This window comes from Dromaius novaehollandiae, chromosome 7 (genome assembly GCF_036370855.1).
Source record: "Dromaius novaehollandiae isolate bDroNov1 chromosome 7, bDroNov1.hap1, whole genome shotgun sequence".
Lineage (NCBI taxonomy): Eukaryota > Metazoa > Chordata > Aves > Casuariiformes > Dromaiidae > Dromaius > Dromaius novaehollandiae.
In genome coordinates this window covers 6,841,082-6,867,369 of record NC_088104.1, presented here as the reverse complement: position 1 = coordinate 6,867,369, position 26,288 = coordinate 6,841,082, and the positions used below count along the sequence as shown (strand labels likewise).

Genomic DNA, 26,288 nt, shown 5'->3' with positions numbered 1-26,288 from the left:
TACCCAAATCCTCAGTACTTAGCTGAAAAGTAATTTTGCAGGAATCGTCATGCCCCGAACAGGTAATAGGTACTGTACTCAGAATGGTCAAAACGTGCTCTTTGCCATCCTCTGCAATTTGTAATGATTCTGGTAAAAACTAAAAATAAGAAAATCACATTCAGATCATTTTGACGATAAAGTAGTGCTGATATTTATGAAAAATTGAGTGTTTTTAGACAATTTTGGATCATAAAGTTTCTTGTAAAGTAATAATCATCTTAAATTTTCCAAAGGTAAAATTACTGATAAAATATTTTAACATGCTTGGTAATTAAGAAAATGTTTGCAGTTGTCATATGTAGTGTCTAATTGTTTCCCATTTCCCAGTCTCAAAACAGGCTTTTATAAAACCTGAAAACAGCATGATACCATAGAATTTATTTATTTTTAATAACTCTGGTTAAAAGGAACTTTCATTCCAGTGCACTAAGACACTAACAATATTTATGGCCTGAAGTATGGCATTGCCTCAGTCATGAACATGGACGCTATATTTGTATCTGCCACAGGTACAAAGTAAGTGCAGTTTTCACCTGATTCCTCTTCTCTGCTATGGCAGGAAAAAGAATTTCTCCATACATAATACATCACGGCTTATGCCCTGGGGAAAGTAGATGAGGTTCTGCCATTTCTTCATATCTCTTCTTGTAGGGTAAGGGCAGAAACAGCATTCAAGGCTAATCAGAAACTAGAATTCCCATTCCTTGCAATTCCTTGGAAATAATTCTGACATTTCAAAAAAAAATTTTTGAAACTGTTTTTCGGATGTCATACAGAAAAGGCTTCCACATTTTTCAAACATTCTTCTGGGTATGAAGCTCAGATACTCAGAAGGTCTCAAGCCTTCTTGGGCTGTCAGACTGACAGTCTAATTCCTGAGTAGGACTGGGCATGTGCTTTGCTCACCGTGTGGGCTTACCCTCAGAAATTTGATTTTTTAGTGTCTGACTACAAGAAGTTGTTTGATAAAAATTCATTTCTCTCTTCACTTTCTTCTGGTCTAGTTACAATAAAATTCTGAATCCTTGCAGGCATGGCTTCTCACTGTACATAACCACGAGAGTATTTTGGGGCATATTTATCAGAAGATGTAATTTTGCACATCCTTTATGGTGCATTAGTGTCAATACCTGCACACTCTGCTGATGGGTGCTTTAGAGAGTTTTACAAACAGACTGAAAGCCGTATAATTCATTGACACATTTTCTCAAAGTGAACATAGACACAGAACTGGTTATGATTATCAAGACCTATGCTTCTGTGTATTGTCTTTCAGAGCATGTCAGATAATATATAATCTTTATCTGGGGATACGCTAGAGAAGTTCAGTAAATCAGGGCCATCAGCATTACCTTAATCCCTGCATAGAATCCACTGCTTTCTTCGGGTAATGACTGCTGATCAGGAGTGTCCTTCATAAAAGCAGTGACAGTGCAAAAGACCTGTAATAAATAAACAGTGTATTTTATAGCTTTTCTTGAACAGAATGATATAATTATGCATCGTCCTATTTGTTGTTGAGATCTTCTTTTTATTGTTGGAACAGAGTTTTTGGAGGTCTAGGCTTTAAAAAATGTTTATGCATAAACCTTGAGATTTGAAAGAATTTTGGTTGCTTTTAATGAGGAAAAGAACATGGTACTTGTCTCAACAATTAATAACAGCAAATGCCTACAGCACATTCTCTGCAGTTTTTGAAGCTCCTTCTAGGGGTTAGTAATATTATCTCCATATTAATTAGGGAGAATTACACTATTTGTAGGTGTTACTGCGAGGATGAGGACATTAGCCTTTAGAATGCCAGACTACAGTCTGTCCACTGGATCAAATATCCTCTCTCTATAGCATATTTTTGAACTTTTATTTAGATTAGTTTGACAGTCACCCAGTCCCAGAAACATTGTCAGCAACATAAAAAGCTCCTTTTTCCTTTTTTTCTTAGTGCATTATAAAAGTATTATCTAGATGAGGCAGATGTGCCTACAAGGTTTATATTATAAAAAAACCAAAAATATCCCTCAAAACAAAAAGCACCAAACACGATGTACCAGGCCAATTATGTTTTATTCCTAGCACAGTCACGCAACCTTTATCTCTGCTGAGCCCGCACACCATCTGCCATCTCAATGTTTCATTGGTTTCAGAAATCGCAAACAACTAACATCGTTTCTAGGATCATAAGATTAAACTACAGAAATTTTCCTTAAAGCAAACTACAATAGGCTCTGAAATTGTAGTTCTGAATTTTTTGTCCTCTTCTCGTAAATGGAATAACAGATTGTGACATATTAAATCAATTCCAAATAATCAGATGGCATATTTATAGCTACTGCTTTTTTTAAGCCTCAAGTAACCCATGAGGAGAAATCAGACCAATCTAATTTATTTTCTGTTTTGATAAATTCCTTTGGACAGATTTTTCAGCACCACCCACTGGCTGTGCTACTCTCTCAGTAGCTCTCACCGTCGTGGTTCCTGGGCTCTAGGTGTTTTTGAGAGGTCAGTGTTCTTGCAGAAACCTAAATGCCAGTGGAGCTTTTTTTGCAGTTGGACCCTTCGGCTGCATCCACAGTGCTTCCTAGAAGCAGCCTGAAAATCAGGCTTGAAGCTGAAGTCATTTGTCATCTGCAGGGGTCCCTTATAGTGAAGGAGAAAGAAGGCACATCTCTAACAGAGATGGACCCTGGCAGCCTGTGGCTGGCCTCCGTGACTGCCTGTTGCTCAGTGACAACCTTTCCAGCCATTTCCCAGGGAGTGAGTAGGCAGCCTGAAGGGTCCCGGTGCCCCAGAGGCAGACGGGACATTTTGGTAGCCCTCACATGCTCGCAGGTCAGGCTGCCTGCAAAATGTGGCTGTGGTTGGAGGTGACTCTCAGAGGGGTGCTGCGCACTGGCCTTCTCCTGGGACCTGCCAGCTAGACACAGCCCTTATGACCAGTGGTGACCAAACAGGCTCAAAAGAAATATTTCCAGCATGATATGGTGATATGGATGTGAGTCATTTTTTAAAGTTGCATACCACCCCGCCATCTTTCTTTTACCACTCTGAAAATGTCATGAATCCCCCTTCATTACCTCTGAGTTACAGTTTTCCTCCAAACTTAAAAGTAGTCTTTTCTGATTCATCTTTGCACAATCAAAATGCAACGCAAGCAGTATAGTGTTATTTGTACTGCTAACGAAGAAGGAAGTGTTTTCCGTATTCTTCAAGTGGACTGTTTCCAGATCAGCTATCAGCTTAGTTCCAGGTTTATGTGCCGTTCAGACCTTTTTTGCCTTCACAGAGTTTCTCACTCTTTTGCTGACAGGTCCAGCTGCCATTCTGGCCTAGTGAAAATAGTGTTATTTGTTATGTTAACTAGATGGAATCCTTTACAGCTTACCATGTCTACTGGGGGGAGAAAAGACATAGGCCTTACAGAGACACTGTGAAGTTCAAATTCCTCAGAGACTTCAGAGTCAGCCAGTATCCCTCCAAAGGAGAACAACTCATGTTCTCAAGGTAATAAGACCCTATTATCATTAGATATTTGTTATCCCCCAGTATTCCTTAAAGGCTCATGTTCAACTTGCAAGTTGAAAAAAAAAGTTCCTGTATTTGGAAGGCAGAACGTGAATGTTGTCCTTCTTACTGCCATTTCAGCTACAGCTGCTAAGGGGAGAATCTGCAAAATCACGATCTGACAAGCCAGTGACAACACAGAAAGAGAGAGTTCGGATGATATATATTCCCCCTAGTGAAAAAAAATGATTCCATTACAGAACTCACTGAGTAAATCCAATGCATCTGCATTGCAGATACTGTATTTACACTTGCTGGGTTGTTTGCACTTTTTGCTTCAATGCTTTTTACCAAAAATATTCACATGGAGACTTCCATTTGAGCACACCACTTACAAAATTCCTGCCAAGGAGGGAGATATAATTAGTGCTGGCAGGATGGCTCACTAGGGTGCACAGAGCTGAATGGAGGGGGAGGCGCTGGCAGAGGAATCTCAGACTGATCTTCAGTAAAGAAGTGGAAGATGTCAGAAACCCAGCCTCATTGCCAGTTTGCAATGTATTTTCACCCATTGTAGAACATTGTAGAGCTACATTATATTAATAAAGCATTGAATACTAAAATTGAAAATTAATCCGTAACAATACTGTGAAATTATTACTAGACTACATGTCCCTATCAATTATATCTTCAGCACATACGGGGTTTAGTACAAAATTTGCAAATCAGAAATGTATAGGCACCAGTCGTGAGGTACATTTTATTTCTGTCTTTCATATTGTTCCTTTTCTTGTTGTGTCTTTACCTAGTTAGGTGCACACTTCACTTCACAGTCAGCAGATATGTTCATTGGCTACTGAGCTACAGGTTGACAGTTTGTCACATAATTATTATGATAGTCACTCTGATAAGATTTTTGCCTTCAGCTAAATACTAGCTCTTTTTCTCCAGTTCAATAATCAACTTTTTCTTTTTCTCCTCTCCCTCCTCCATCGATGGATGTATCTTTTTTAAAGCAAAGAGATAAAAGCAACATCACTGATGGCAGTATGCTGATGGCCGTGACAGGTTAGGCCGCATTTTTTCACAAACTCATCAAATCTTTCCAAAATCAAATTACACTTTTTCATCATCCCTTTTAAAGGAACAGAAATCTGTAAAGGCGCCTTCAGACACTGTAAACCAATTGCTTCCAGTTGTGGTCTGCTTCCTTTCCTTTGTGCATTTGCAGTTATTTCTGTAGGGCAGAAAACTACTTACAGGCACAACATTCTGATATAAAAAGGTGATAGTAGCAAAAAAATTCTCCTTTCCTGTGTTTTGGAGCAGATTTCTGCCCCTAAGTGAACTCAACTCCCACTTTGCTGTGAACCCTGTGAGCAGCATATTTAGCCAAAAGCAGAATTCAGCCATTAATTTGGTAGGGATTGGAAAGCTCTGGGAAGTGATTGGGAGAGTATTTAAATGCTAAGACCTGTCACAATCACTGGCAAATTTCCCTCTAACATCTTGCACATCAAAATGTTTTTTCAGAGTTCTCAAAATCCAGAGCTCTCACAAATCATTCGTTTATAATCTTTTTGAACATAAAAAACGCTGGTTTCTTCCTTTTCTGTGCCCCTGATTACTTCTGAATGTATCATAGTGATCATCTGCGGTAGTTTGAGCATGTGACAAGAGAAACGGGGCTGAGGGTAGAGACAGAAAAGCTCAAAGAAAGTCGCATTCACTTGTGTTATCATCTTCAAAGGCAGCGCATGCAGAGAGGCCATCATCTCCACCGTGATCCTATCTCGAGTTCCCATCATCTTAGTCTGCCAGTGCACTCACTGGAGAGGCAATATCAGATGGGTATGTGGCTATTTGCCAAGGACTTCCAGAGGACGGTTTTACAGTGGGGTGAGTGTGGCACTCTGCTTCCCCGGTCTTGAGACAGCGGTGTGCTCTGTACCAGCACACGTGGCTCAGGGCTCTGCAACGTGAGAAGGCATGTGGCTTAACAAGGGAGTTTGAGACAGTCTTTGCGGTCAAAGCAATTCTGTGATAGACAGTGTGGAGGTTGTTAGCACTGGTCCTGTAGGAAATAGCTGCAGATAAACCAGCTTATTTCCTGCAAAGACCTTGGGCACGTTTTCACAAGCATCTATCAGTGCCTAAGTCTGACAGCTTTTTTTTCAGAAGTCACTTACAGATCTATATACTTTTAGGCTTTGGGCCTCAATCATTCTGAAAATCTGTGGTCTCAGGAATTCACCCACTTCCTAGTTTGCCCAGGCATCACTAATGCTAAGGGTAGTTGGGCCGGGATCAAGCAAGGAGTTGGCTTCCTGAAAACAAAACAGGAACAGGTATTTGTTTTGTGATTCAAAACCCATCCCTGTTCAGCAGTCACATGACTGTGAAGACTCCTAGGTTTGCAAGGCAATTTGCTGTTTGACCTGAAAATGCTCAGTGCCTGCATTTCTGCTCCCATGCTGGCCCGAGCAGGGGGGCATGGGGCTCATGCTCATAACCAGACCGTGGCTGTCGCGGGTTCCTGATGAAGGGAGGCAGTAGCACACGGTTAGCGCTGTGCCAGGTGCACCCGGGAGCCCTCCAAAAGTGCAGGCTCTGCCACATGTGCTTTAAAGCACGAGAAGAGGTGCTGCCACTGTCCCTCTCAGGCTGTCCCCCTGGGCAGCAGGTCTTGTCCCTGCATGGGGAAAGCAGCTGGATTCAAGGGCTAGGTTCTGCACTGCCCCTCAGGGCTGCCCGTGTGTTTCCCTGAATGGCCACCAAAGCAATAGTCAAATGCCCATGGCAGTTCCTGCTTCCAGGCCCTGCTTCCTCTCCGTGATGGTCTAGCCTACGTTCTGGGGGCTGGCAGTCTCTTTTGGGAAGGATGAGACATTTATTTAATGCAGCCCCCTCCTGGGAAGGCCAGCTACAGGTCACCTGTGTTTCTGGCAAGTGCTTGAGCTGTGTTGTAGTGGCAGTGGCACCACAGGGTCAACAGCAATAGTTTAAAATTAAAATATTTGCTTCTACTGGTAATGGTCTTTCAAAGCTTAAATAAAAGCAGTTACACCTGAGTAGGACTTCAAAGTCTGGATTAAAATGTGGACGGAGGCATTTTCCTGACTTGGACATCAGATTTCCTGAGAGGTGTGGAAGCTCAGAGACCCCACTCCGGTTAGTAATTTATGTTGGCCAGCTCTAGGAAGCTCCCCTCTTAACACCAGGTACCATTTCAGGGTGCCCCCTTCTTCCTATCCCCGGGGCAGGGAGATCTGTGTGCAGCTGTGAAGGTGCAGGTGCCTGACCTGTGGGTGATTAATTCTATTAACCCCTGTAGTGAGCTACCATGGTAGCTACGTAAGCAGGTGTCAAAAGGCAGGCTAGGTTTCCAAGGATAAGAGACACTCAGCCACACTCCTGGCATTCAGCTGAAGGGTTTGGTAGGGGATCAGTTGTGCCAGGTGAAGGGGTGGCACGTGATGGTGATAAAGGCCTCCCAGCTGCAGGTGCCTGCTCTATTAGAAGCTAATGGGTTGGGGTTAAAAAGCCTGGAGAAGGCTCTCCTGGGAGATAGGGGTGTGTACTTGTGGAATCTATGGCTTGCAGTCTTGATGAAGAGAGCAAAGGACTAGCTGACCTGATGGAAAGCACTTCTTAGGGGAGCTGATGAAAAAAATAGTTCTCATTAGCTGGAAAAAAGGGTCCAGCTGTAGTTATTTGCAGAAAGGGGTAGGAGCAAAGTCACTGGAAAGGATTTACAGAAGAGTCAGTGAGCAGGAGAAAGTAGGGAGAATCTAGCTTTGAGTTAAAGTAAAAGTTAATTAGTAAACTGGACCCTGAAGCTTTTGAACTAAAGTTGCTCCTTGTGTGAGACTGTCGGTGGAAGGAGCCTTGCTGCAGCAGCATGGCGTGATGCCCTGTAAAGTCTTGTGGTAGTCCAGCTGTTACTAACTGCACATAAAAAATTGCCAGATAGCCAAGCGGTGGGTGGAGGCTGGCTGTAGGCTTTGTCTATGTGGGAATTCTTCCCAGTGAGCTGTCCTGTAGGCTGCTGTCTTACCTGGTCCTTTTTGCTTTAAAATCTCTCTTGAGATCTATCCAGAGCTCTGTTTCTGCTGGGATGCTCTCTCTTCCCTCTACCAGAAGTTTCAGAAAGGATTTCTAAACTCAGCTATAACCTACAAATAGGCAATTTTTCATACCTCCCTTGCTGACTGTGTCAACCCCAGTGGCTGGGATGGGGTTATTATTTCAGCAGGGGGAAATACCCCTCCTCTTTCTTTGAGAGTGAACACTAGCTGTCCTTTTTTATATACTGAGGTGCTAATTTGCAGTCTCCTTTGCTGGGGCATATTTTTCAGGCATTGCAGAGTGTCATGCAAGATGGCCACTTACAGCACACAGTGTGGAAAGGCCAGTTTTACTTAAATATTTTTATTCTACAATGCACATCATAGTTTACGTATGGTGACAATTGCTTCTCGCCGTATGAACTTTCAGATTGCTGTGCTGAGCAAAATCTGCACAGTTTTCTTCTAAACACCTTTCTTTCTTAGCATAACTCATTACTCACACTGTGCCACTATAATTTATAGATGGCTGTGCCTCCAGGAATGGAATGACCTCTGTCTGTATTATATAAATAAGGCTCAGGAATGCTAGGATTTTCATATCAGATGGAATAGGCTTCTTTCAGTGTCTATATAGAAATAGCGGCATGTTATAGATTTATTTAAGATTGCAATAGTTTCACAAATATTATGCTGCCAACATCACTGTCTGAAATAACAAAATTGGAGCCCAGAGATGGGGGAGATAAGCACACATGACTGCTATTAAAAAAATAACTGGCTGTTTAGACTAAAGAGAAGTCAATACAAGTTCAGAAATGTTGGCCAGTAAATCTCAATTCCTCTTTAAGGTTATTATATGGTTTGACTGCATATTAAGAAATATTGATGGTTATTCTATTGTGTGACTAACCTATTACCTGGAGACTTTCTGATGGATAAAAAATAGTATAGCTATCAATCACCTGAAAGATGATTAAAAATAATCTTTTCTTTTAGCTGTATTTTGTTTTACCAAGAAATGACCAGAGAAGGTGCTGGATTTCAGGCTGGGTTTATAAATAATACAACTCCTAGAATTCATCTATAAAAGCACTGGGGCCAAAATCAGACCATGCGGAGGTGGGTGAAAAGTAGGTTAAACAAAGGCAAGCAATTTTTTGAGATGCTGCAAGCAGTGCAGCTTGCAGGACAAATTCTGCTCTGAATTACGTCCCCATGTCCCAGCTCACTCGCTTCTGAGCATGAGTCTTTGGGATGCTTCCTCTGGGCTGTGAGCAGACAAGGGGAAGCTGCCTGGAAAGCACCCCTGATTCATTGCTTCCTCTCTAATGTGGCTTTTATCTGCCCTCAGTTCAAGGCTGGCTTAGCAGAATTCCTTCCACCTTTTATCTTTCACAGGCCCAGGAGGTTGCAAACTGTGTCCGTGCGGCTGACTCTGGTCCTCAGGATGTGAATCTGTCTTTGGTGGCGTCACCTTCCCTTTGCAGTAGCCCCATTAGCGCTTACGAAGCTGCCTCAGGTTTACGCTGCTGGGAGTGAAAGGAGAGTCTGTCCCTTTGTAACTATTATTAGAAACCCAGAGCGGAACAGCAAACACAGTCAAATGCTTTTCTAATCTTTATCATATAAAACTAAATTCCCAGTTAGAGCTGAGGCTTCATTGCTTGGCTTTCACCAGTGACAATTTATGGATAATTACAATTAGTCGAATAGGCCATGAAGACCTTTAAAAAACTTCTACCAAGGAAGAGAACATTTTAGTGCCACTAAACCTGCTAAATTAAACATGAGGGTTTCAGCCAAGGACAAAGGGCTTACTGAAAACTTAATATAATGAAAAAGGTCCTATAAAGATTTGGTGATGCTACTAGTTAACAAAACTAAATTTTCTCCAAATCCCTCAGGATTGTTAAAACTAGATTTGAAGTGATTACAAGTGAGATTATTTTGATGAAGGTAGATATCCCTTTGTAACGCAAACTTGGCTTGGAAACTGGCAGAATTGTCTGCCTCGTATTGGAAGTGAGGGCAGCATCAGTCAGATTCCAAATTCAGGTGGCATAGTTTTTTCTCCCTTCTCATAATTATCTAGATTGTGCTACTGTTATAAATGACTCACCTTTGCAAGAACTGGAAAAAGCTTATTCACGTTTCTTAAATATCTGAAAAAAGAGCTGCAAAGCACCACGACTATTTCCAACCTACTTTTAATACAAGGCTATTATCCCTGTTTATTCTTCCAGTTCTGTGTAGCATCACTAATGGCTCTCTGCCTGTAGAAGTTATGAACCTAATCTAACTTTAAAAGTCTTGTTTCTGTACTGTGAAAGGCCATGAATTCATATACAAGTCAATTTTTTCACATGTCATATTGGCATCTGTGTTGTTGAAACTAGATCTGTGTTGCTATGTAAGCCATCAAATATACTTCTTAAAGATTGTTTTGTAATGAACTCTGTCTTTCAGTATACTATTGAACCAAGAATTTGGAATCAGAGAGGCAGAACACCATGAAAAAGACTATAAAATAAACCTCCCTCTACTTCAAAATGTACCATCTTTCTTTTCTGTGAAAAGATGTTATTGTGTCTGTGGTCCGTGAGTATAAAAATTACTCTGTGCGTATAGCCAAGTATGCCTATACTGCAGATTCTCACTGCTGCAAGGCACAAAAAAATACTAAGCAAAAATTGGATCAGGCACATGTACCTACTACTTGTGCCAACTTTATGGCATTCAAATAGTAATGTAAACGTAGATATTCAAGTTGCCTTTAGAAAACAGTAAAGCAGAAAGCTTCCATGAACTCTGTGCAATTCAAAGAAATGTTACAGGTTCTGAACCTGATATATGCTATTGAAGAATCCTGTTTAGAAGAAGGCCCCTGCTTCAGTCTTTTTTTCTGTTAGGTGTAAATATAACTAATGAGGCACTAATAAAAACCCAGCAAAGATTTTAGAAAAGTTTGATTGGAAATTTGTGTGTGTGTGTTTTTTTTTTTTTTATGCTGAGGGCAGAGTAGCATTACCGTGTCTCCCAGTCTGAGATTAACGCCATTCATCTCTACGTAGGAGAACGACTGCTGAGTGGTGTCACGATGGATCTCTTCTTTCGTGCCAGAGGTGGAAAGGCGTGACCAGACCACCTCGTAGTGGAGCGGCTGGTTTGAGGAAGGGTGGTTGTAACTGCATCTAAGGTGGGCACGATTTTGCGCAAGCTCAGGAGTTATCACTGGTTGCAAAGCCAGGCTCATGGGTTTGTCTGAAAAGGAAGAAGAAAAGAATATTGGACAAAACATTATTTTAACAGTACAGTTATTCATTCAACAACAAGATTTTAATTGGACATGGGAGAAATACTATGTTCTATATTCTTGTGATTTGATTACTAACTATATAAGCAAAAAAACCTCTTTCATATAAAGCACAAAAATAGCCAATAGTGTACTGACTACCCATTGCTGTTACAATATTTGACCTGGCATTTTTTATTTTGTAGTTAGAGTAATATTATTGAAATGAAGCATACAGATTAATAAAATTAATTATTCTGGCAAAGGTGTTTGACTTCGGATTCCCCAGTAGCACAGCCCTTTGATCTAATTTTTGCAATAAGTATAGAATAGATATGAGGGAGAATTACATTACAGAGGTAGATTGACTTTCCAAGAGCACCCAGCTCATATCGCCATGCGGTGCAGACCTCGAATGAGCCAGTTTGCTGTATTCTCTCTCTGCCCAGAGTAATCCCACTTCTCTAAAAATACAGTCTGCTTTCTATAGGCTTCAAGAAGTTATGAAGTCTGAAACTTTTCTTCCTGTTAAACTCACGTTAAAAGTAGAAACAAAACGATGTATAATACTGTAGGGCAATGTTCTTTCATCCCTAGAGACCTGGACTCAAATGGAACATGAAGCTGGTTCAGATAGTTTGAAAGGATAAATTAAGAAACTTTTTGCAGGATTGTAGAAAATATTATGGAAGCCCGAGAGAATAAGATATGAGACTGTTACAGCAGAATGGAGAATCGGTGTGTTAACATCTGTCTAGGGCAAATAACAAGAGGTAAGGAAAAGAAACAAGTTACTTAAAATGTGAATAAGTGCTAGTTGTTTATATCCTTTTTTCTTACCTTTCTAAGGGAAGCTGCCTCAAACTATGGCTCAGACTATGACTTTCTGCACAAAATTATACCAGAAGGACAAAGTTAGGCAGTCAGAGCATGGGAGTCTATGAACAAAATTGCAGGCACATACTCCACTTTTCTCAGCTATGTCCTTTCTGCCAAACTGTGAAACTTTAAATCCCTTTCATTTGAACCTGGGAAGTGCTGAATGGTGCTCGTGTTCCCGAGCTGCCTGGCGATGGGGCTGTGGGGAGCTATCCCTGCAAGAAGCTGTGACGGTGCCAGCTGGACCGAGCTCTTCGCTGCGTAGAGGCTGTGCTGTGCAATGCTCAACAGCCAAATTTGACGCAGCGAACTAACAACCCCCCATAAGAAACTTCAGCTTTGAGTGTTTTCCATCCAATGCATGATACTGTAAAGACATCCTAAAGTCATTAAAGACTCAGGAGAGCTGAACCTCACAGAAATGCATTAGAAATTGGAGAAGGCATCAATGGCAGTGTCAAAAAAAAAAATAAATAAAATAAAAAGAGGGCAGAAGTTCATTGGTTTGGGATAGATGGGAAGGGGATAAACTTTATTTTGGCAAAAATGCAGGCAGATTTAAGTCTCTAGTACTAATATGCAAAGTTACTAAATAAATATGGATCAACAGTTTTAATAAACAATTTGATGACCTGAAGCAATTAAATAAGCCTGAGTGCTTAAGCACTATGACAGAAAGGACAAAAGCAATTGCTGAAAAAGTACTGGAACAAAATTTTTCAAACAAGGATAGATGAAAGCTTTTAGTTGAACATGCTGAACTTAAACTGGAATGTGACAGTGTTCAAAAAAAAATGTATCTGAGAAAGAACTATGGAAATTAAAAGTTTCATTATTTTAAGGTATATTTTTATTTCAGAATGGTGAATTAATCTCACTTTCTTTAAGCCTTTTTCCCTCTCTCTTCTCTTTTTCATGTAGGAATACTAAAATATTGATAAAGATAAAAAAAATAGATACCTCTCTCTTTAAAAACTTTTTTTTAAGTTTGAATTTTGCCTGATTGGAAGGTGATAACCCCAGTTTCTCAATGTGTCTTGTCTCTGTCCAAAAATGCTGAAAGGAAGGTATAAAGGTAATTTTTTCCCTTTGAGAAAGAACTGTCTTTTCTGGCTAAATCTATATGCACCTGAACACGCTCCTAAGTTCAGAAGGTTTAACTGAGTGAGCAATTGCTTTCTGCTATTCGTTTGTTTCCTAGCTACGGAAGAGAGGTTAGATCTCTTGTAGTAGGCTGAAAATTATTTCTGACGAGAGTAATTATATAAATGTCATGAAAAAGATGTTATCAGATTTTTTTTTTCCTTCCAGAGTTTCAGAATTATCCTTTTTTTGGGATACTGGATTATTTGAGATAAGAACAAGCCTTAGATACAGTATCCTAGATACAGTACCTCAGTAAAACAAAGATGCTCCAGCTACCTAGCTGTGCAACTTCAAGCCAAAGTGGGGCCAAAGACAATAGGAAAGGTTACATGTGAACTGTAACCAAGCAAAGAGCACTTCAGTAATACACACCAGATTACTTTTTGCCCTGGTAATAATAGCTATTCCTCAGGAACACCTTGGACCGCTGCTGATTTGTTTTCCACACAGTCTGCATCTTACTGGGAGCAATGCTTGACTCACAAGGTCACTGAGATGTGTATTGCAATACCAGGACCTTTGCACACCTAGCAAGAGAGACATACGCAATCTTATTGATAAATACTTTACCGGCCCTCACCTTCAGCGCAGTAGCCCATACATCCTTGAGTAGGCTGTAAGAGATAAACAAAGAATGCGCCGCAGTTTCGGACGGCGATGGGTATGCGAAACAAGCAGCAGTCCTTGGCGCTGCCAAAGAAGAACTGCCACGTGGCACAGGCTGTGAGCTGCTTGCTTTCTCCAGGAACGGGGAGGGATTCGGATTTCAGCGACAGCCACACCGGAGCTTGTGTCCCACATTTGTTCATCTGAGGATGCACACAGAAGACACAATATATAGCAAGTATGTTAGGACTCTGTGGAGAATCACTAAAAACCAAGGCTGTGAGCATTGTGAAGTTGGAGGGTCTGTGAAAAAGCTGCGTATGTGGGGGATCATAAATAACTTGCTCAGTTTAAAGAGGTGACTTTACACAGATAAATTCTCAGAGACCACAAGTCCTGAATTCCAAAATATTTTCCTCTATTTTTTGTTTATATGAAACAGATGAAGGCATTGTGAAAAGGCTGGATTCCTCGCTGGGAAAGCGCGTTTTGGACCCCATCGGCTGGCCGCTCCAGCTGGCACTTTGGCAGTAGGATGTAAGTAAGAAAGCCAAGACAGACACAGGAGAAGGGGCTGGGGTGTGTTAGGACCATCCTGAAGCAGGACGCCACTAAAAAAGAGATACGCAGTATATTTGATCAAATTTTGTGGTTTCTTTTTCACCTTCAGGTTTCTGTATATAAACTGCTTTATCTAAGTCTGTGGACTAGGGCCCTGAATCCACTAAGCACAGCAAATCCCCAAAGCAGGTCACGCATCAGAAAGAGTTGGTCCTAAGATGGCTTATGTGAGTGCATTTTGGGTCACAGCTGGGAGAGACTGAGCTATATTTACCTTTCCAAATTTAAAGATAGATGTCCAAAGATCTTGGATCTGAATTGCTCTCTGTAGGTGTCTGGCTCTTTCCACTGACCAAGCGGACATGACTATCCAGAGCTGTCTTTAAGTACCTCAGTGAGGAGACCAGGCATAATCTGAGCCTAGCAAAATTATTATCAAATACTGACAGTAATTGACTCTCATACATATTCCACAGAGAGTGAGTGTTTCTGTTTCTTTGCATTTCCTCAGCCAGGGATAGTGCACAATGCTGTTTCTAATAGTCTGACTCCTGGGACACCCCTCTTCTCCATGTGAACATTTAGCTATACATCACGTTTGAAAAAACCCTTTTTTTCCCCCATTGGCTGAGGTTTGCTGCTTCACTTTTTAAAATCAAAAGTTGTTTGTGACAGCAGGGGAAGCAGTTCAAGTCAGAGGATAAAGTTATGAAGTCACGCGTGAGTGCCTTTCGGTCATTTTACCTGGGAGCTATACAAGCCAGAAGGCAGGGATGGGGGAATGGCGGCCGCACACCCAGCAAAAGAAAGGTATCTGAAGACAATAAAGCACATGGCAAGACACAGTCTGATTTTCTGTTGGAGCTAGTTACTGTTAGATTTCTAAAAAAATGATTCCAAAGAGATGTTATTAAAATCGGCCAAAGTCTCGTTTTCCCCCAGAAGTACAGCAGTGACCAGGCAGAGGGGTGTACTGATCCCGTGCTTGTCGCCCCCGCGCCCATGTGCATCCCTGCTCTTTTAATGCAGGTGCAGGAGGCCACTGGGGAGGAATGGCAAGCAAGGCAATGTGCATGGAAATGCCTTTACTTGGAATTTTAGATGAATCCATTTCCCTTTGTTCCTTAAAAGCCATGTTGTATATGACTTTTTAAGAGATTTGTTCTCTTTATTTATTTAGCGCTGTAAGGGAGGCCAGTGCTTTCTGAGCTGAACGAAATGCAGATATGGGGAGTTCATTCTATTCTGGGGAACTTCTGACTTAGAGAGTGAGATTTGATGTGAAATAACTGTGTTTTCAAGGCATATTTATAAGCACACATTAGTAATGACATCAAAGAGTGGACTGAATACTTTCAAATAGGATCTGGAGAAGATGATGTGCCATACATGGAGAAAGAAGAAAAAATTCAGAGAGAAGGTGGGTGACAGGAGCTCAGCAGTTTCCATTTCATATTCATTTTATGTTCTTATTGAGATACTTACATCTGAACTCCCTCTTTCTAACCAGTGACTTCAGTGCCACTGCACATACGGTTAAAGATCTTTATTTTTTAAATTAAGTTTAGATATTTATGTACATACCTCACCGGCTCGTCAAGCCCAACAGCTCTAGAACAATTAGAATAGGATGGAGCGGAGCAGAAGAGACAAAGGGGCACTGAAGCTGAATGGGTGTTTGCAAGCTCTTAGAAATCCTCGCAAGCAAGCCGTTCAGCAGGGTGAACAGAGAAGTAGTATGAGCTAAAGCTAAGATGTCTCGGGAAAAGTATTATCTCTGTCAAGCTCTAAGGACTCTGCATTGAAGTGTTTTCAGCTGCAGCACCAGAGCAAGGACAATGAACTGTGTCCCGCTGGTTAAAAAGAGCGAGAAGAGCAAGCGCAGACCTGTAAGCCTCCAGCTAGTGAAAAATGAGAGCAGCAGAGTCAGCAGCAGCTTCCCCATCTCCTTGCACTCTGCTTTGTGGTGGCAGCAGAAGTCACATGGCCCGAGAGGAGCCGGTAGCCGGGCTCCCCCGCAACGCTCCCGTGGTCCCGCTAACCTGTGCGGTTTGCACGTGTGCTAGCCTGTGAAGTCATGGCGGCTGCATGGAGGCTAAGAAGGATGCTGGTACAGTTAATGCCGTGGAAAGTGTTCGCAGCACTGGTAACACTGACTGTGAAGGGTTATTACAAGTTACAGACTTGCTGCCAATTCCTGCCGCTTGGTTGCTGAGATATAACCTTTGTTGCTTTGAGGTAACTAGAGGTAAATACCTCTGTCTCAGGGAACGTTTGCATATACGACCGAGCGAACAGAAGTAAGCCTCTAATGATTTTCTATAGAAAACCTTTTGCTGTTTGAAATGTGTTGAAGAACTGCTGCATCCACTCGCTTTGGCATGTACCAGTGTAAGTGGCCACAACACGTCGGCATTGCTCCGCAGTGGGAGGATGGCCTGGTTGTCATCCCTGGCCGGGCGGGCAGGCACTGCCTCCTTGCCTGCCTCCCTGACCTTGGGCAAATCACTTACTCTTTTTGTGCCTGGCTTCCTTATCTATAAAACAGAGGTAAAGGAGGTGGCTGAGACGGTAATAGTTCTTCCCTGCCTTTCAGCAGTATTGAGAAGATAAATTCATTAATGAGACACTCAAATATCTACTGTGCTGTGGGCCATGTAGATAAATAGACAGATGCAAGTGCATTCTGGCTGTGGAAAAAGATGAAATGGGATCCATACATAAAAGTGGTTTTGTATGCCCTGTTAACACATAAAGAAAAAATAAAACATGGAAAAAGACGACAGTGATTTTCTTCCTCTTTGTGTTTATCTTCACCGTAAGTCTGTGAGCTGTTTCAGTGCTTGAGAAAGTGCGGATTCGTACCACTGACGTAAGCCAACAATATTGTGTGCAAGCTTTTTGATAAACCCCTGCTGTGATGTGCAGCACCCTGGATTTGTTCTGGCAAATCTTGCATTGAAACCATTTCAACTAAATAGTTTATTATGTAATGTGCACAAATTACAAGTGATAATGAACCCTTTTGACTGACTGTGCACTCAGCAAACTGAAGACTGAGAAATCAGTTATTTTAACAAACTATGATACAATATTACACAGTGGCCAAGGAAGAATTGTGGTACGAATCAAGGAGTTCCATTTTCCTGGAAGCTTCATGATATACATGCATTTATTTTCTGCTTTGAGCTGCATGCTGCCCATCTTAGGCAAGTTGCCCCATGCTAGCCAAAAGGATTTGCTGCATTAGGCCTCTGTGAATTGAAAGATAGACCTGGGAAGGGAAGGGCAAATGTATATTCATGTATTCAGCCAGCAATACAGATAAAAACAGAAAGACAAAAATGAGAAAAAAATCTGGAAGGAGAAGTTTCAAAGAGCCAAAGTTTTTAGGTCCCAGCTGTGGCATAATTAGCATTAGATTTTGCAGCAGTCATTTGGGAGAGTAACCAGAAAATTGAATACAGAGGTAGCAAATGATTGGCATTTAAGATACAGCATTTACCTGCAATAACTGCAGTCATTGCTGCTCTAAGAATAGCAAAAAGCTGTGGGAATCACACACCATAATTCAGTAGCATTTCTAAAATGGAGAACAAGAATTAAACAGCTGCCTTCACAGAAGAGAGAACTTCGAATCTCTCTCACAGGCAGGTATTAGTCTTCTTAGAAGCCAGCAGTGAGGGATGCGGACTGTGGGTTTTCTGGGGTTATTTATGCAATCTACATAATTTAGACTACATAGCAGCACTGTTGCTGTTGCATGGAAAATATCAGTGTTTTTCACTTGAAATGGAAGCTACACAGCAGGAAGAAAACTAAGCTAGAATAAGTGACACTGGAAACCATGTGTGTGCCCAAAAGTTTGTTCATTTATTTCTGACTGTATTGGTAGGTCAAATAAAAAATTTCTCTTTCCCTGAAAATCCTGTCCCCCTTTTACAGTTTTAAGCAGAGTACTAGGCTGTGAGCTGCAATGGACATTTGATTAACCCTCTGTATGTCAGGTCAGGTGCACTTGATTAGTGTAGTTGAAAGGTTCAGTCGGACTTGCAACTGTCCAATTTAATTACTAGTTACTGAACTATATTGCTGTAAACCCTAAATTTAGATTATACAGTGCATCTGTCTTAGATATTTTGCAGTGACATAGCTTACACAAAAGAAAACTTCTCTAACAGAAAAAGGATTTTTTAGGCTGTTGCCAGGCTGTTTTCAGTGCTCAGTATCCTTTCGTACTTCATCCAATAATAATTAAGTGGTGTTTTTAATCTTCAAAGCATTTTATAAACCTTACCTAATTAATCTTCACAACACCTCTGTGTGGCAGGTAAGAATTCATTAAGTATTTCTGAGTCATAATTAGGAACCCACTAATCTTTTAAATAATTCAGTTCAGAAAACCTAAATGAAAAAATTAAATTTATTCCCCCATTGCCAATTACAATGGGACAAACCATTATTGTTTAATCCAATGATGTCTCCTTCCATTTAGTAGAGGTTTGGACATTCAACTAGTTTGATTGATTGAACACTGTAAGGTTCTTTATAATTGCACAAAGAAATCAAGCTTGATTGTTCTTGTCACTTGGGTACTGCACTGAAATTATGCTGTTAAAAATAAGTAGCACCATATGTGAGAAATGCATTGTTTTAGTTAGATGGAGATGGAAGGCTTTTTGGTATATTGTTGGTTGGCAGTTAAAGCATTGTGATTTTGCATCTGTTATCCACTCAAAACTTTACTTTGTCATAGTTTTTTGAATTTCTTTGTAGTAAGTTAAAGTAAATAAGGTTTTTTATTTCAATCTAGGACTGAACTCCACAGAAATCAGTTTACGTCAGGAATATCTATAGTAGCGATTAAACTGGTGCCTGTCTTGTGTTTCTTTTAAGTATATGCTTCTGAACAATAGAGACTGTAATTGTAATTTTTATAGAAGATTTTTTGTATGTCTGAAAAACAAATAAGACAAACAAAACCTCTTCATACCTACCATTATGATGTTAGAGTATTCACATATATATGCGAGAAACAGAATTGCAGATGAAAACATGAAATAATACCTTGAAAGTGTCACTTGCTTTTAAGTTCATATAGAAATTGCAAATCCAAGTAGGACTGGATTCAGAGGAAAATAAAAATTGAAACAAAATAAAAAATTAATAGTATGCAGCTGAGCTATTTTATTTTGATTCTGAGTATAAAATTTTCTACAAAAGGTCAAGTAGACGAGGAAATTAAACTGAACATGGGAAAAAGTAAATCTTCTTCATCAGGGGCTACAGTATTAGGCATTATAGGCAGGTTAGATTTGATACCCTTTAATGTGACCTTATTTAATACACCAAAGAGTAAACTAATACATGCAAGTTAATTTATAATGTTAAAGATGCAGCTGTTGAGAAGACACCAGCTTTGACTGTGTAACATCTCCTTCTTGTGCCACATACATTGTTGTACATTAATTTAAAGCATACACAAATTTGGATATGGTTTTGCTCATTTAGCAAATGAAATTTCTAAGAAAGCATATTGGAAGTAGTATTGGTGAATAGCCATACATAAGTATTATTACCAGGTATTTCCAAAATGGAGCGTCATAGAATGGGTTAGGTGTTAGTAAGCTGTGGGAATACTTGCTGCAGGAGTGTGGATGCTGAGAAATTATAGTGACCGGCCCGGTTCTTGAGCAAGGAAGCCATTCAAAGTCACAGATAACCCGTGTCTCACTCCAGAAGTCCCTGAGCCACAGGTACCTGGAGACTGGAAATGTGAGGAGGGCTAACAGTTGTCCTGCTCCTGCACTTCTCTCTGGGCAACCACGTTTGGCTCCAGAGACAAGCTCCAGGGCAGGACAAGCTCTGGAGCTCCGGGCTGGTGCATGTAAGCCTGCTCCTGCCAAGCACTTGGGCAGGATTTTGGAAAATAAAGTGAGTCAGTGGGGGGCCATAGAGTGAAACGGGGACACAACAGAAGCCAGCTGCACTCAGAGAAACTGAGGAAACGAGCGGCGACAGCATCGATACAGGCTAATGTGCTTTCTCCAGCAAGAGAACGAGTCAATGAAGACAACGTGAGGGAGAAGGGCCATTTCACCTTTAAACAAATAGCTCAACTGAGCAACTGTGTGCATGGGCTGTTCTCCTTAACCAGCTCTGATAAACCCCAAGTGGCCTCCTGCCCCAGCAGTTTCCTCAGGGAATACAAGCTGGAGAGGAAAAAAAAAACCAACCTCAGCCCCAGCCCCCCCAACACATAATCCTGATGGAAACCCACACCTGAAGCTGTGAGGACCTGTGTCTCCTTGAGAGCTTTAATCATTCTGCAAGGCACCCTCCCCAGCAGACGTTTCAGCTCTTGTCCTCTCCTCTGTCTCCATGTCAGTTATGGGCTGCTGTTCTTTTCTTTTAAAGCCTGTTCTTTCTTTTAAAGCCTGCTGTTCTTTTCTTTGAGTCCCTCAAAGAAACTGCAGCTCAGTTCACTTGTCTCTATTTTTTCCAGGAAAATGAAGTATGGAGGGCAGTAGTCGGATTAGGAGATGCTAGTGATAGTTGCAGCAGTGACTTGACAGAAAATACTCCCATAAAAGCTCTTTGCCCAACTTGATTTCCTGGCCCTGTTGTTCCAGGAGTTGCTGGTGAAGCCCAGCCTGGTTTCTGTGTTTTACTTGATGTTGTCCTAGGTGTTGTAGCCTAGGCAGGGTTGGGTTTTATCCCCCAGCCTGGCCTCGTTTCTTCAGAGCGTGCCCCCAGGAGCTCTCAGGACAGGAGGTGCCAGTGCAAGTCCAGGAGCCCTGTGGGATGGGCAGGAGCCCATGGCCCCATCAGACATCTGGAGAAGAGGAACAGTGAGGAGAGAAAAGCTGCAAACTGGCAGCACATCACAGAACTGAACACCTTCGCAAGCTCTTTCCAGGCCTCATCTACTTCTCTCGTCTTCCTCATGCCCTGTGGGGCTCAGCCCTCACTGTCCCCGCTCGTGCCTGGGGAGGATCTCCGCCTGGCAGGGCCGCTCTGCAGCTGGATGGACGCATGTCTCCCGTCGGCAGCGCTGGGAGTTGGTTGTCATGGGGTGGAAGATGAGAATGCAGAGAAGCACGTGTCCAGCTGGGAAACCACCTCATGTTCACATGCCTTGCAGAGCCGGGCAAAGCCAGTTCCCCAGTGAAGCACCAGGTGAACCACTAGTTCCCTTTTACCCTCAAGAAGGGGAGGAAACCAGCACGGGTGGTGGCTGATGTAAGAGTTTGAACCCGTGCTGATGTGATGCAGTGAGGTGCATGTATACATACACCTGTGTGTGCACATGCATGTAAATGTGCACCCCATATGTACCTATCAGGCCAGGGAGTATGCATATTTTAGACGTATACATACACAAATGCTAAAACCTAAAGATCGGCCATCTGTATTGACAGGTATGATGGGAGTCCTGCTGACTGGTGAGGTACGCTGACATCTGGGCAGTTCAGAAGAACTGGATAGCAGCAAGTCCAACAGCCTCGCCTACACGGTGGGTGTGCAGTGATGTCTGTGGCTGTCGTGGTAGCATCTGTATTCATCTTTCTGCTCCAGGAATATGGTCCCAAGGATCCTCCCTTTCTGAGGCCCATTGTCTGATGGTGACAGTTGTTCTAGTAGTGATTCTGATTTTAATCCCTTTCTTTTTAGCTTATCCTTTGCTATTGCAATTGGGTGCTCAAAGCTGAAAATATTAGCATTGCTTTGAGAAGTAACAAATATGGCTCATGTATGAAGTATCAAGAGCATTATTGCAGGCTCCAGAACCAGTTATTATTTGCATAATCAAATTCTTAATTGACATTTTTCCTTAAGGTTGCAGAGTATAAATCTCTCCTTTTTTCACCCATGTGTAAGTGAGGAGAAGGAAGAAGTACAGTTCTGGCTGTGTTTGTGGCTTCGCTACGCACCATGAGCCAGGGCTGCAAGGCCTGCTTGCCAGTGAGCATTTGCACTGCAGCTATGAGCATGCACTGCTCTTCTCTACTCCTCAGACTGACCTTTTATCTGACTGTAGAGCAGATCTTCCATACCATTAGCAGGTGATGCACCTTCTAATTTCTTTTCCGTATTCGTTCCTTTCCTGTGGCTTGCCCTTATATACATATGTATATACAGCTGTGTATGTGTGTTTGTGTGCTATGTTATTTTAATCCAGAAGCCTGTTTTTCTAACTGATGTTTTTCCCATGTTGACTATTCAACGTTAAATTCTTCCCTGTATTTTTAATAGATTTTCTGTTGAGCTTTAATTTTCATGTCACTTTTGTTCTTTCTCTGAAGGTCATTTTCCTACTAGAACTGGCCATGTCTGTGCATCATGTCTTGCTCTTATTGTAGTCCCTTCATCTTAGCAAAGGCTTCCCTATGCTTTCTTCCTTTTGTGATTTTTCCTTCCAAAGTGAATTTGGCAGTTCTTGAAGAACAAACTATTGTTTGTGATCTGTAGGCAGCAGCCTTGATACCTGGGGATACAGAATTTGCAAGTTTGTGTTGCTTTTCTGCCAGAATTTGCTGTTGGATGGGGATGTGGCTGTGGCCCAAGAGCGCATGCTCAGGATCCTGTAATTGCTCTGCTTCCTTAGGGAGCACAGAGGGAGAGGAGAGGAAGAAATAGAGGGAAGAAGGTCAAGATCATTCTTCCCCCCCCCGCCCCCCCCCCAGGGATATTCAGCAGGCAATGCTTAAATTGGAAAGCTATTTCAATCAAAAGTATTTTACCACCGGAGGAAAAAGTTTATGGACAGCAGTTAGATTTAAGGGATAGATAATTCAGGAATACAATTTACGTTTTCACTTTCTTTGACAAAAAAGTTTGATTTTTTTTCCTTTTTCTCTCAGTTTCTTACTTGCTTGTTCAATTAGTGGATGAGAACCAGATTCTTAAGAGCTGCTGCTATTTGAGTTTCATGACAAAAGTTGCTGGGTCTCTTAGTCGTGACATAGACTGAAGCTCTTGTAACTTCTGAATGTGACTTGATTCTGCTCTCTTTCAAATGAAGTGCTTCATATGGTTACAAAACAGTAATCTGATGTGGCTGCATTTTTATTATGGAGCTTTTTCTGTCAAAATTCAGAATATAAGATTTGAAAGTGTATCTGAAAGAGCCAACAGCTCCCACACAGACCCAGATCTCAAGGGTCCACCTCCCTGATGAGCGCCCAGCATGTGCCATTTCTCCTGCCGTAATTCTCTCCCAGATTGGGCAGGACCTCTAAATCTCCATTTTAGTTTAAATCCCTTTTGAGCTCAATTGGGTGGCAAGAATCCTTACCTACTATTACTTTGAATTAAGAAGTTAATCTTATCCATTGATAAGCAGCTAATTGCATCCAGCCAGTATCAACAGGGTATCACCAGGCATATATTCTACAAGGTACTAGTCGTGTACTTTTTAACTCTCTAGCTGTATTGTCTGACTTTATGTGGTCTCTTTTTTCTTCTGTTCAGGATTTTGTCTTTCACTTGTTTAATTAAAAAATCTCATTCTAGCGAGAGATTGGAACGTCCAATAATAACTGCTTATTAAAGAGTGGAAGCTGTGCAGTTATTAATTTAAATTATTTTGTTCCAGAGGTTTTGCTCAAATTAAATGGAAAGCCAAATTAAACAATGATTTAATTAAGTGGAAGAGAGAAAATGTAGAGGAAGATTTAGAAGGTGAAGATCTAAAAGAAGCATATTCTTCCAGTAGTGACATATAACAGATGTAATCCTTCATCAGCATAGTGAAACAGAGATTTACTGTCATTCAGAGGATAATGAAGAAACCGATGGCAAGAGTTATGTTACAAGATAAGAAACTAAACTGATGAATATAGCTCTACAAACCTGAATAAAAAACTCCATAGAAGAGATTAAAGGAAACAAAGCATGTATTGTTGGAAAGAAACCTCATACAGTTGATCATTACTAAATACTAGAGATTGCTGAAATGCAATGACAAATTAATTTTATAGAATATATGCATACTCATAGAGCAACCAGTGTAAGTAAAATGCATAATACATTGAGTTGTTTGTTCAAGGATGACCTGCCATGAAATGAATCTTTCAATAATGATCATGGCAATTTGTTCACATTAATTAAATTTATGGATTGTGTATGCAGAGAGTTAGAAATCCTGCAGAAGTGACAATTATCCCTTAACATTTCATTTACTGTGAGTTTATGAAGATATACTTCTATTGTGACAAGTTCACATTCAGTATGGGTGTGAACTCTTGTTTGCTGATTTCATAAAGGTTCTTCAGCTAGATTAACATATCATAATATAAAACTTGCTGGCACTCTAGATTGAATGTTTCATATTTAAAGTCATTGACAGGAATTAGTTTATTATTTTATGAATCATTCTGTTTAATAGTGTGTTTGAAATTATTCTAACTTGCTACAGCTGGGCTATTTAATATGGCACTGATTTTACTTAGGGTCTGAGACTGGTCTAGCAAAATGATGATTTTAAGTTTAACATTATCATCATACATATTAAACAGACATAAAAACAAGTAATTTTTGGTCTTTTTTTCAGAGAGTACTGTTATGTGATGGAGCTTTTTTTTCTATAAAGCAGGTAGGACATTTACAGAACTGTAAATAATACAGTAAATTGTAATAATTAAAAAGACAGGTTTAGTTTTATCTTTTTCTCCTGTATGACTAAAGTGCTTACTTTATGCTGATTTTTCCCTTTTGCTTTCATTAGGGAGGAGATAGTCCTAATTTACACTATTTTAAGTGGGGAAAGAGCCGAGAATCCCTTCCAGAGAGCTGAAATCCATTCTGGCAGGGACAGAATTGCTTGGAATAGTTAACTGACATAACAAATTAGTAAGTATATCTCTTTAGGGCTGGAAAAGATCTTGGTTGGTATTTGAATAGTACCTAGTCCATAGGGATCCTGGCCTCTGGCTTTTGCACTTGGGTACAACAGTACTATCAGGGGAAAAGTGACTTTCCCATTGCCCGTCACCGATCCCACTTATGCTCTGCTGGTTATCACTGTATAGAGGTGGCTGGAAAGGAAAATCACATCAAAGGTTTTATTCAAGCACACCAGGGTTAATTCTTAAGTTTTACTGACTTCTATACATTTTGTTGGCATTTCTGCAGGCCTGTTGTGGATCATGAAGCGGTACCAGCCGTGGGGCAGGGAGTGATCGCAAACCAGGTCCTGGATCGCCGTTCGCTGCAGGTCCAGCGAGTCAAACCTGGTGCTGCGGTAGGGGTTGCGGAGGACGCGGTGGCCCTCCGGGGAGCACTCGGGAGCTAAAGAGGGTAAAAAAGGACAACGATTAAAGAAGGTATTTCAGTTTGATTCTGTTAATAACTGCTTAAGATGGGTAGAGTTGCTTATGCTCAGATTCAGTTTGGGATTGGGCTATATTTCAAGGCAAACAATGGGAAAAGATTGCATTTGGGACAACTAAATAAAAAATTGGAAGACAGACTACATTAAGATTTTATTTATCTAGATTTTGATCAGATCTGAGCCAGAAGTAGAAATCTTAACCCCGTGAATCTGATCTGTCTAGTTCTAGATATTAACATCTGCATCTCTCCTCAAAAATTAAAAAATGCTTTGAGGTTTCAAAGTCTTGTGATTGTTAAAAATACATTTTTTATTTAGTTCACACCACTGTATATATGGGTATTTTTAGTAATGATATAATTTCTTATTTCTTTTTCCATATATATCTATACAAATCATGATAACAGGAATTGGTGAAAAGAAAAAAAAGGCACAGTAAAAGACAAGCAAGCAGTACCTTCTTGTTTGCAGAAATAAGGCTTGAAAATATTCAGGCCCCAGGTCAGACTCACCTAAGGCCTGTACCCATAAAGCCAAATTCATCAGACCAACTGTATATGCACTGCACAGTTTAAATCAAAAAGTATGTTTGTTTACATGCTTGCCCTGTTTATTTTTGTATGCCTCCTGATTCTTTACAGAATATTCAATATCTGTTATCAGGTAATAGAATACTACAGTGATTATTTTAGAAGTTTTTGTTATCAGAAAGCTGATTAGGTAGAAAAAAGGGGCATTTTCTTGCTTAACGTAGCCGTTTCCTCCCTTTCCCTATAAGGCAAAGGCCATTTTCACTGTCTTAACACTGCAGCAGGGTCGGTCAGAGATGGAGAGCAAACTGGACTTCGTCTGCTTT

The 26,288-nt window shown here is 40.9% G+C and overlaps 1 protein-coding gene across 2 annotated transcripts in view; it reads right to left on the bottom strand.

The window, feature by feature from the left end:
• LOC112997447 (von Willebrand factor D and EGF domain-containing protein-like) overlaps nt 1–26,288 on the bottom strand; it is a 186,053-nt gene that overhangs the window by 124,160 nt on the left and 35,605 nt on the right. For both annotated transcript variants that reach the window (XM_026123472.2, XM_064514606.1), the window contains exons 2-6: nt 25,205–25,389; nt 13,511–13,739; nt 10,642–10,874; nt 1,395–1,484; nt 4–139 (exon numbers count right to left, since the gene is read on the bottom strand). In XM_026123472.2, coding sequence (XP_025979257.2) covers nt 4–139; nt 1,395–1,484; nt 10,642–10,874; nt 13,511–13,739; nt 25,205–25,389 — 873 coding nt within the window. The remainder of the gene's footprint in view (nt 1–3; nt 140–1,394; nt 1,485–10,641; nt 10,875–13,510; nt 13,740–25,204; nt 25,390–26,288) is intronic.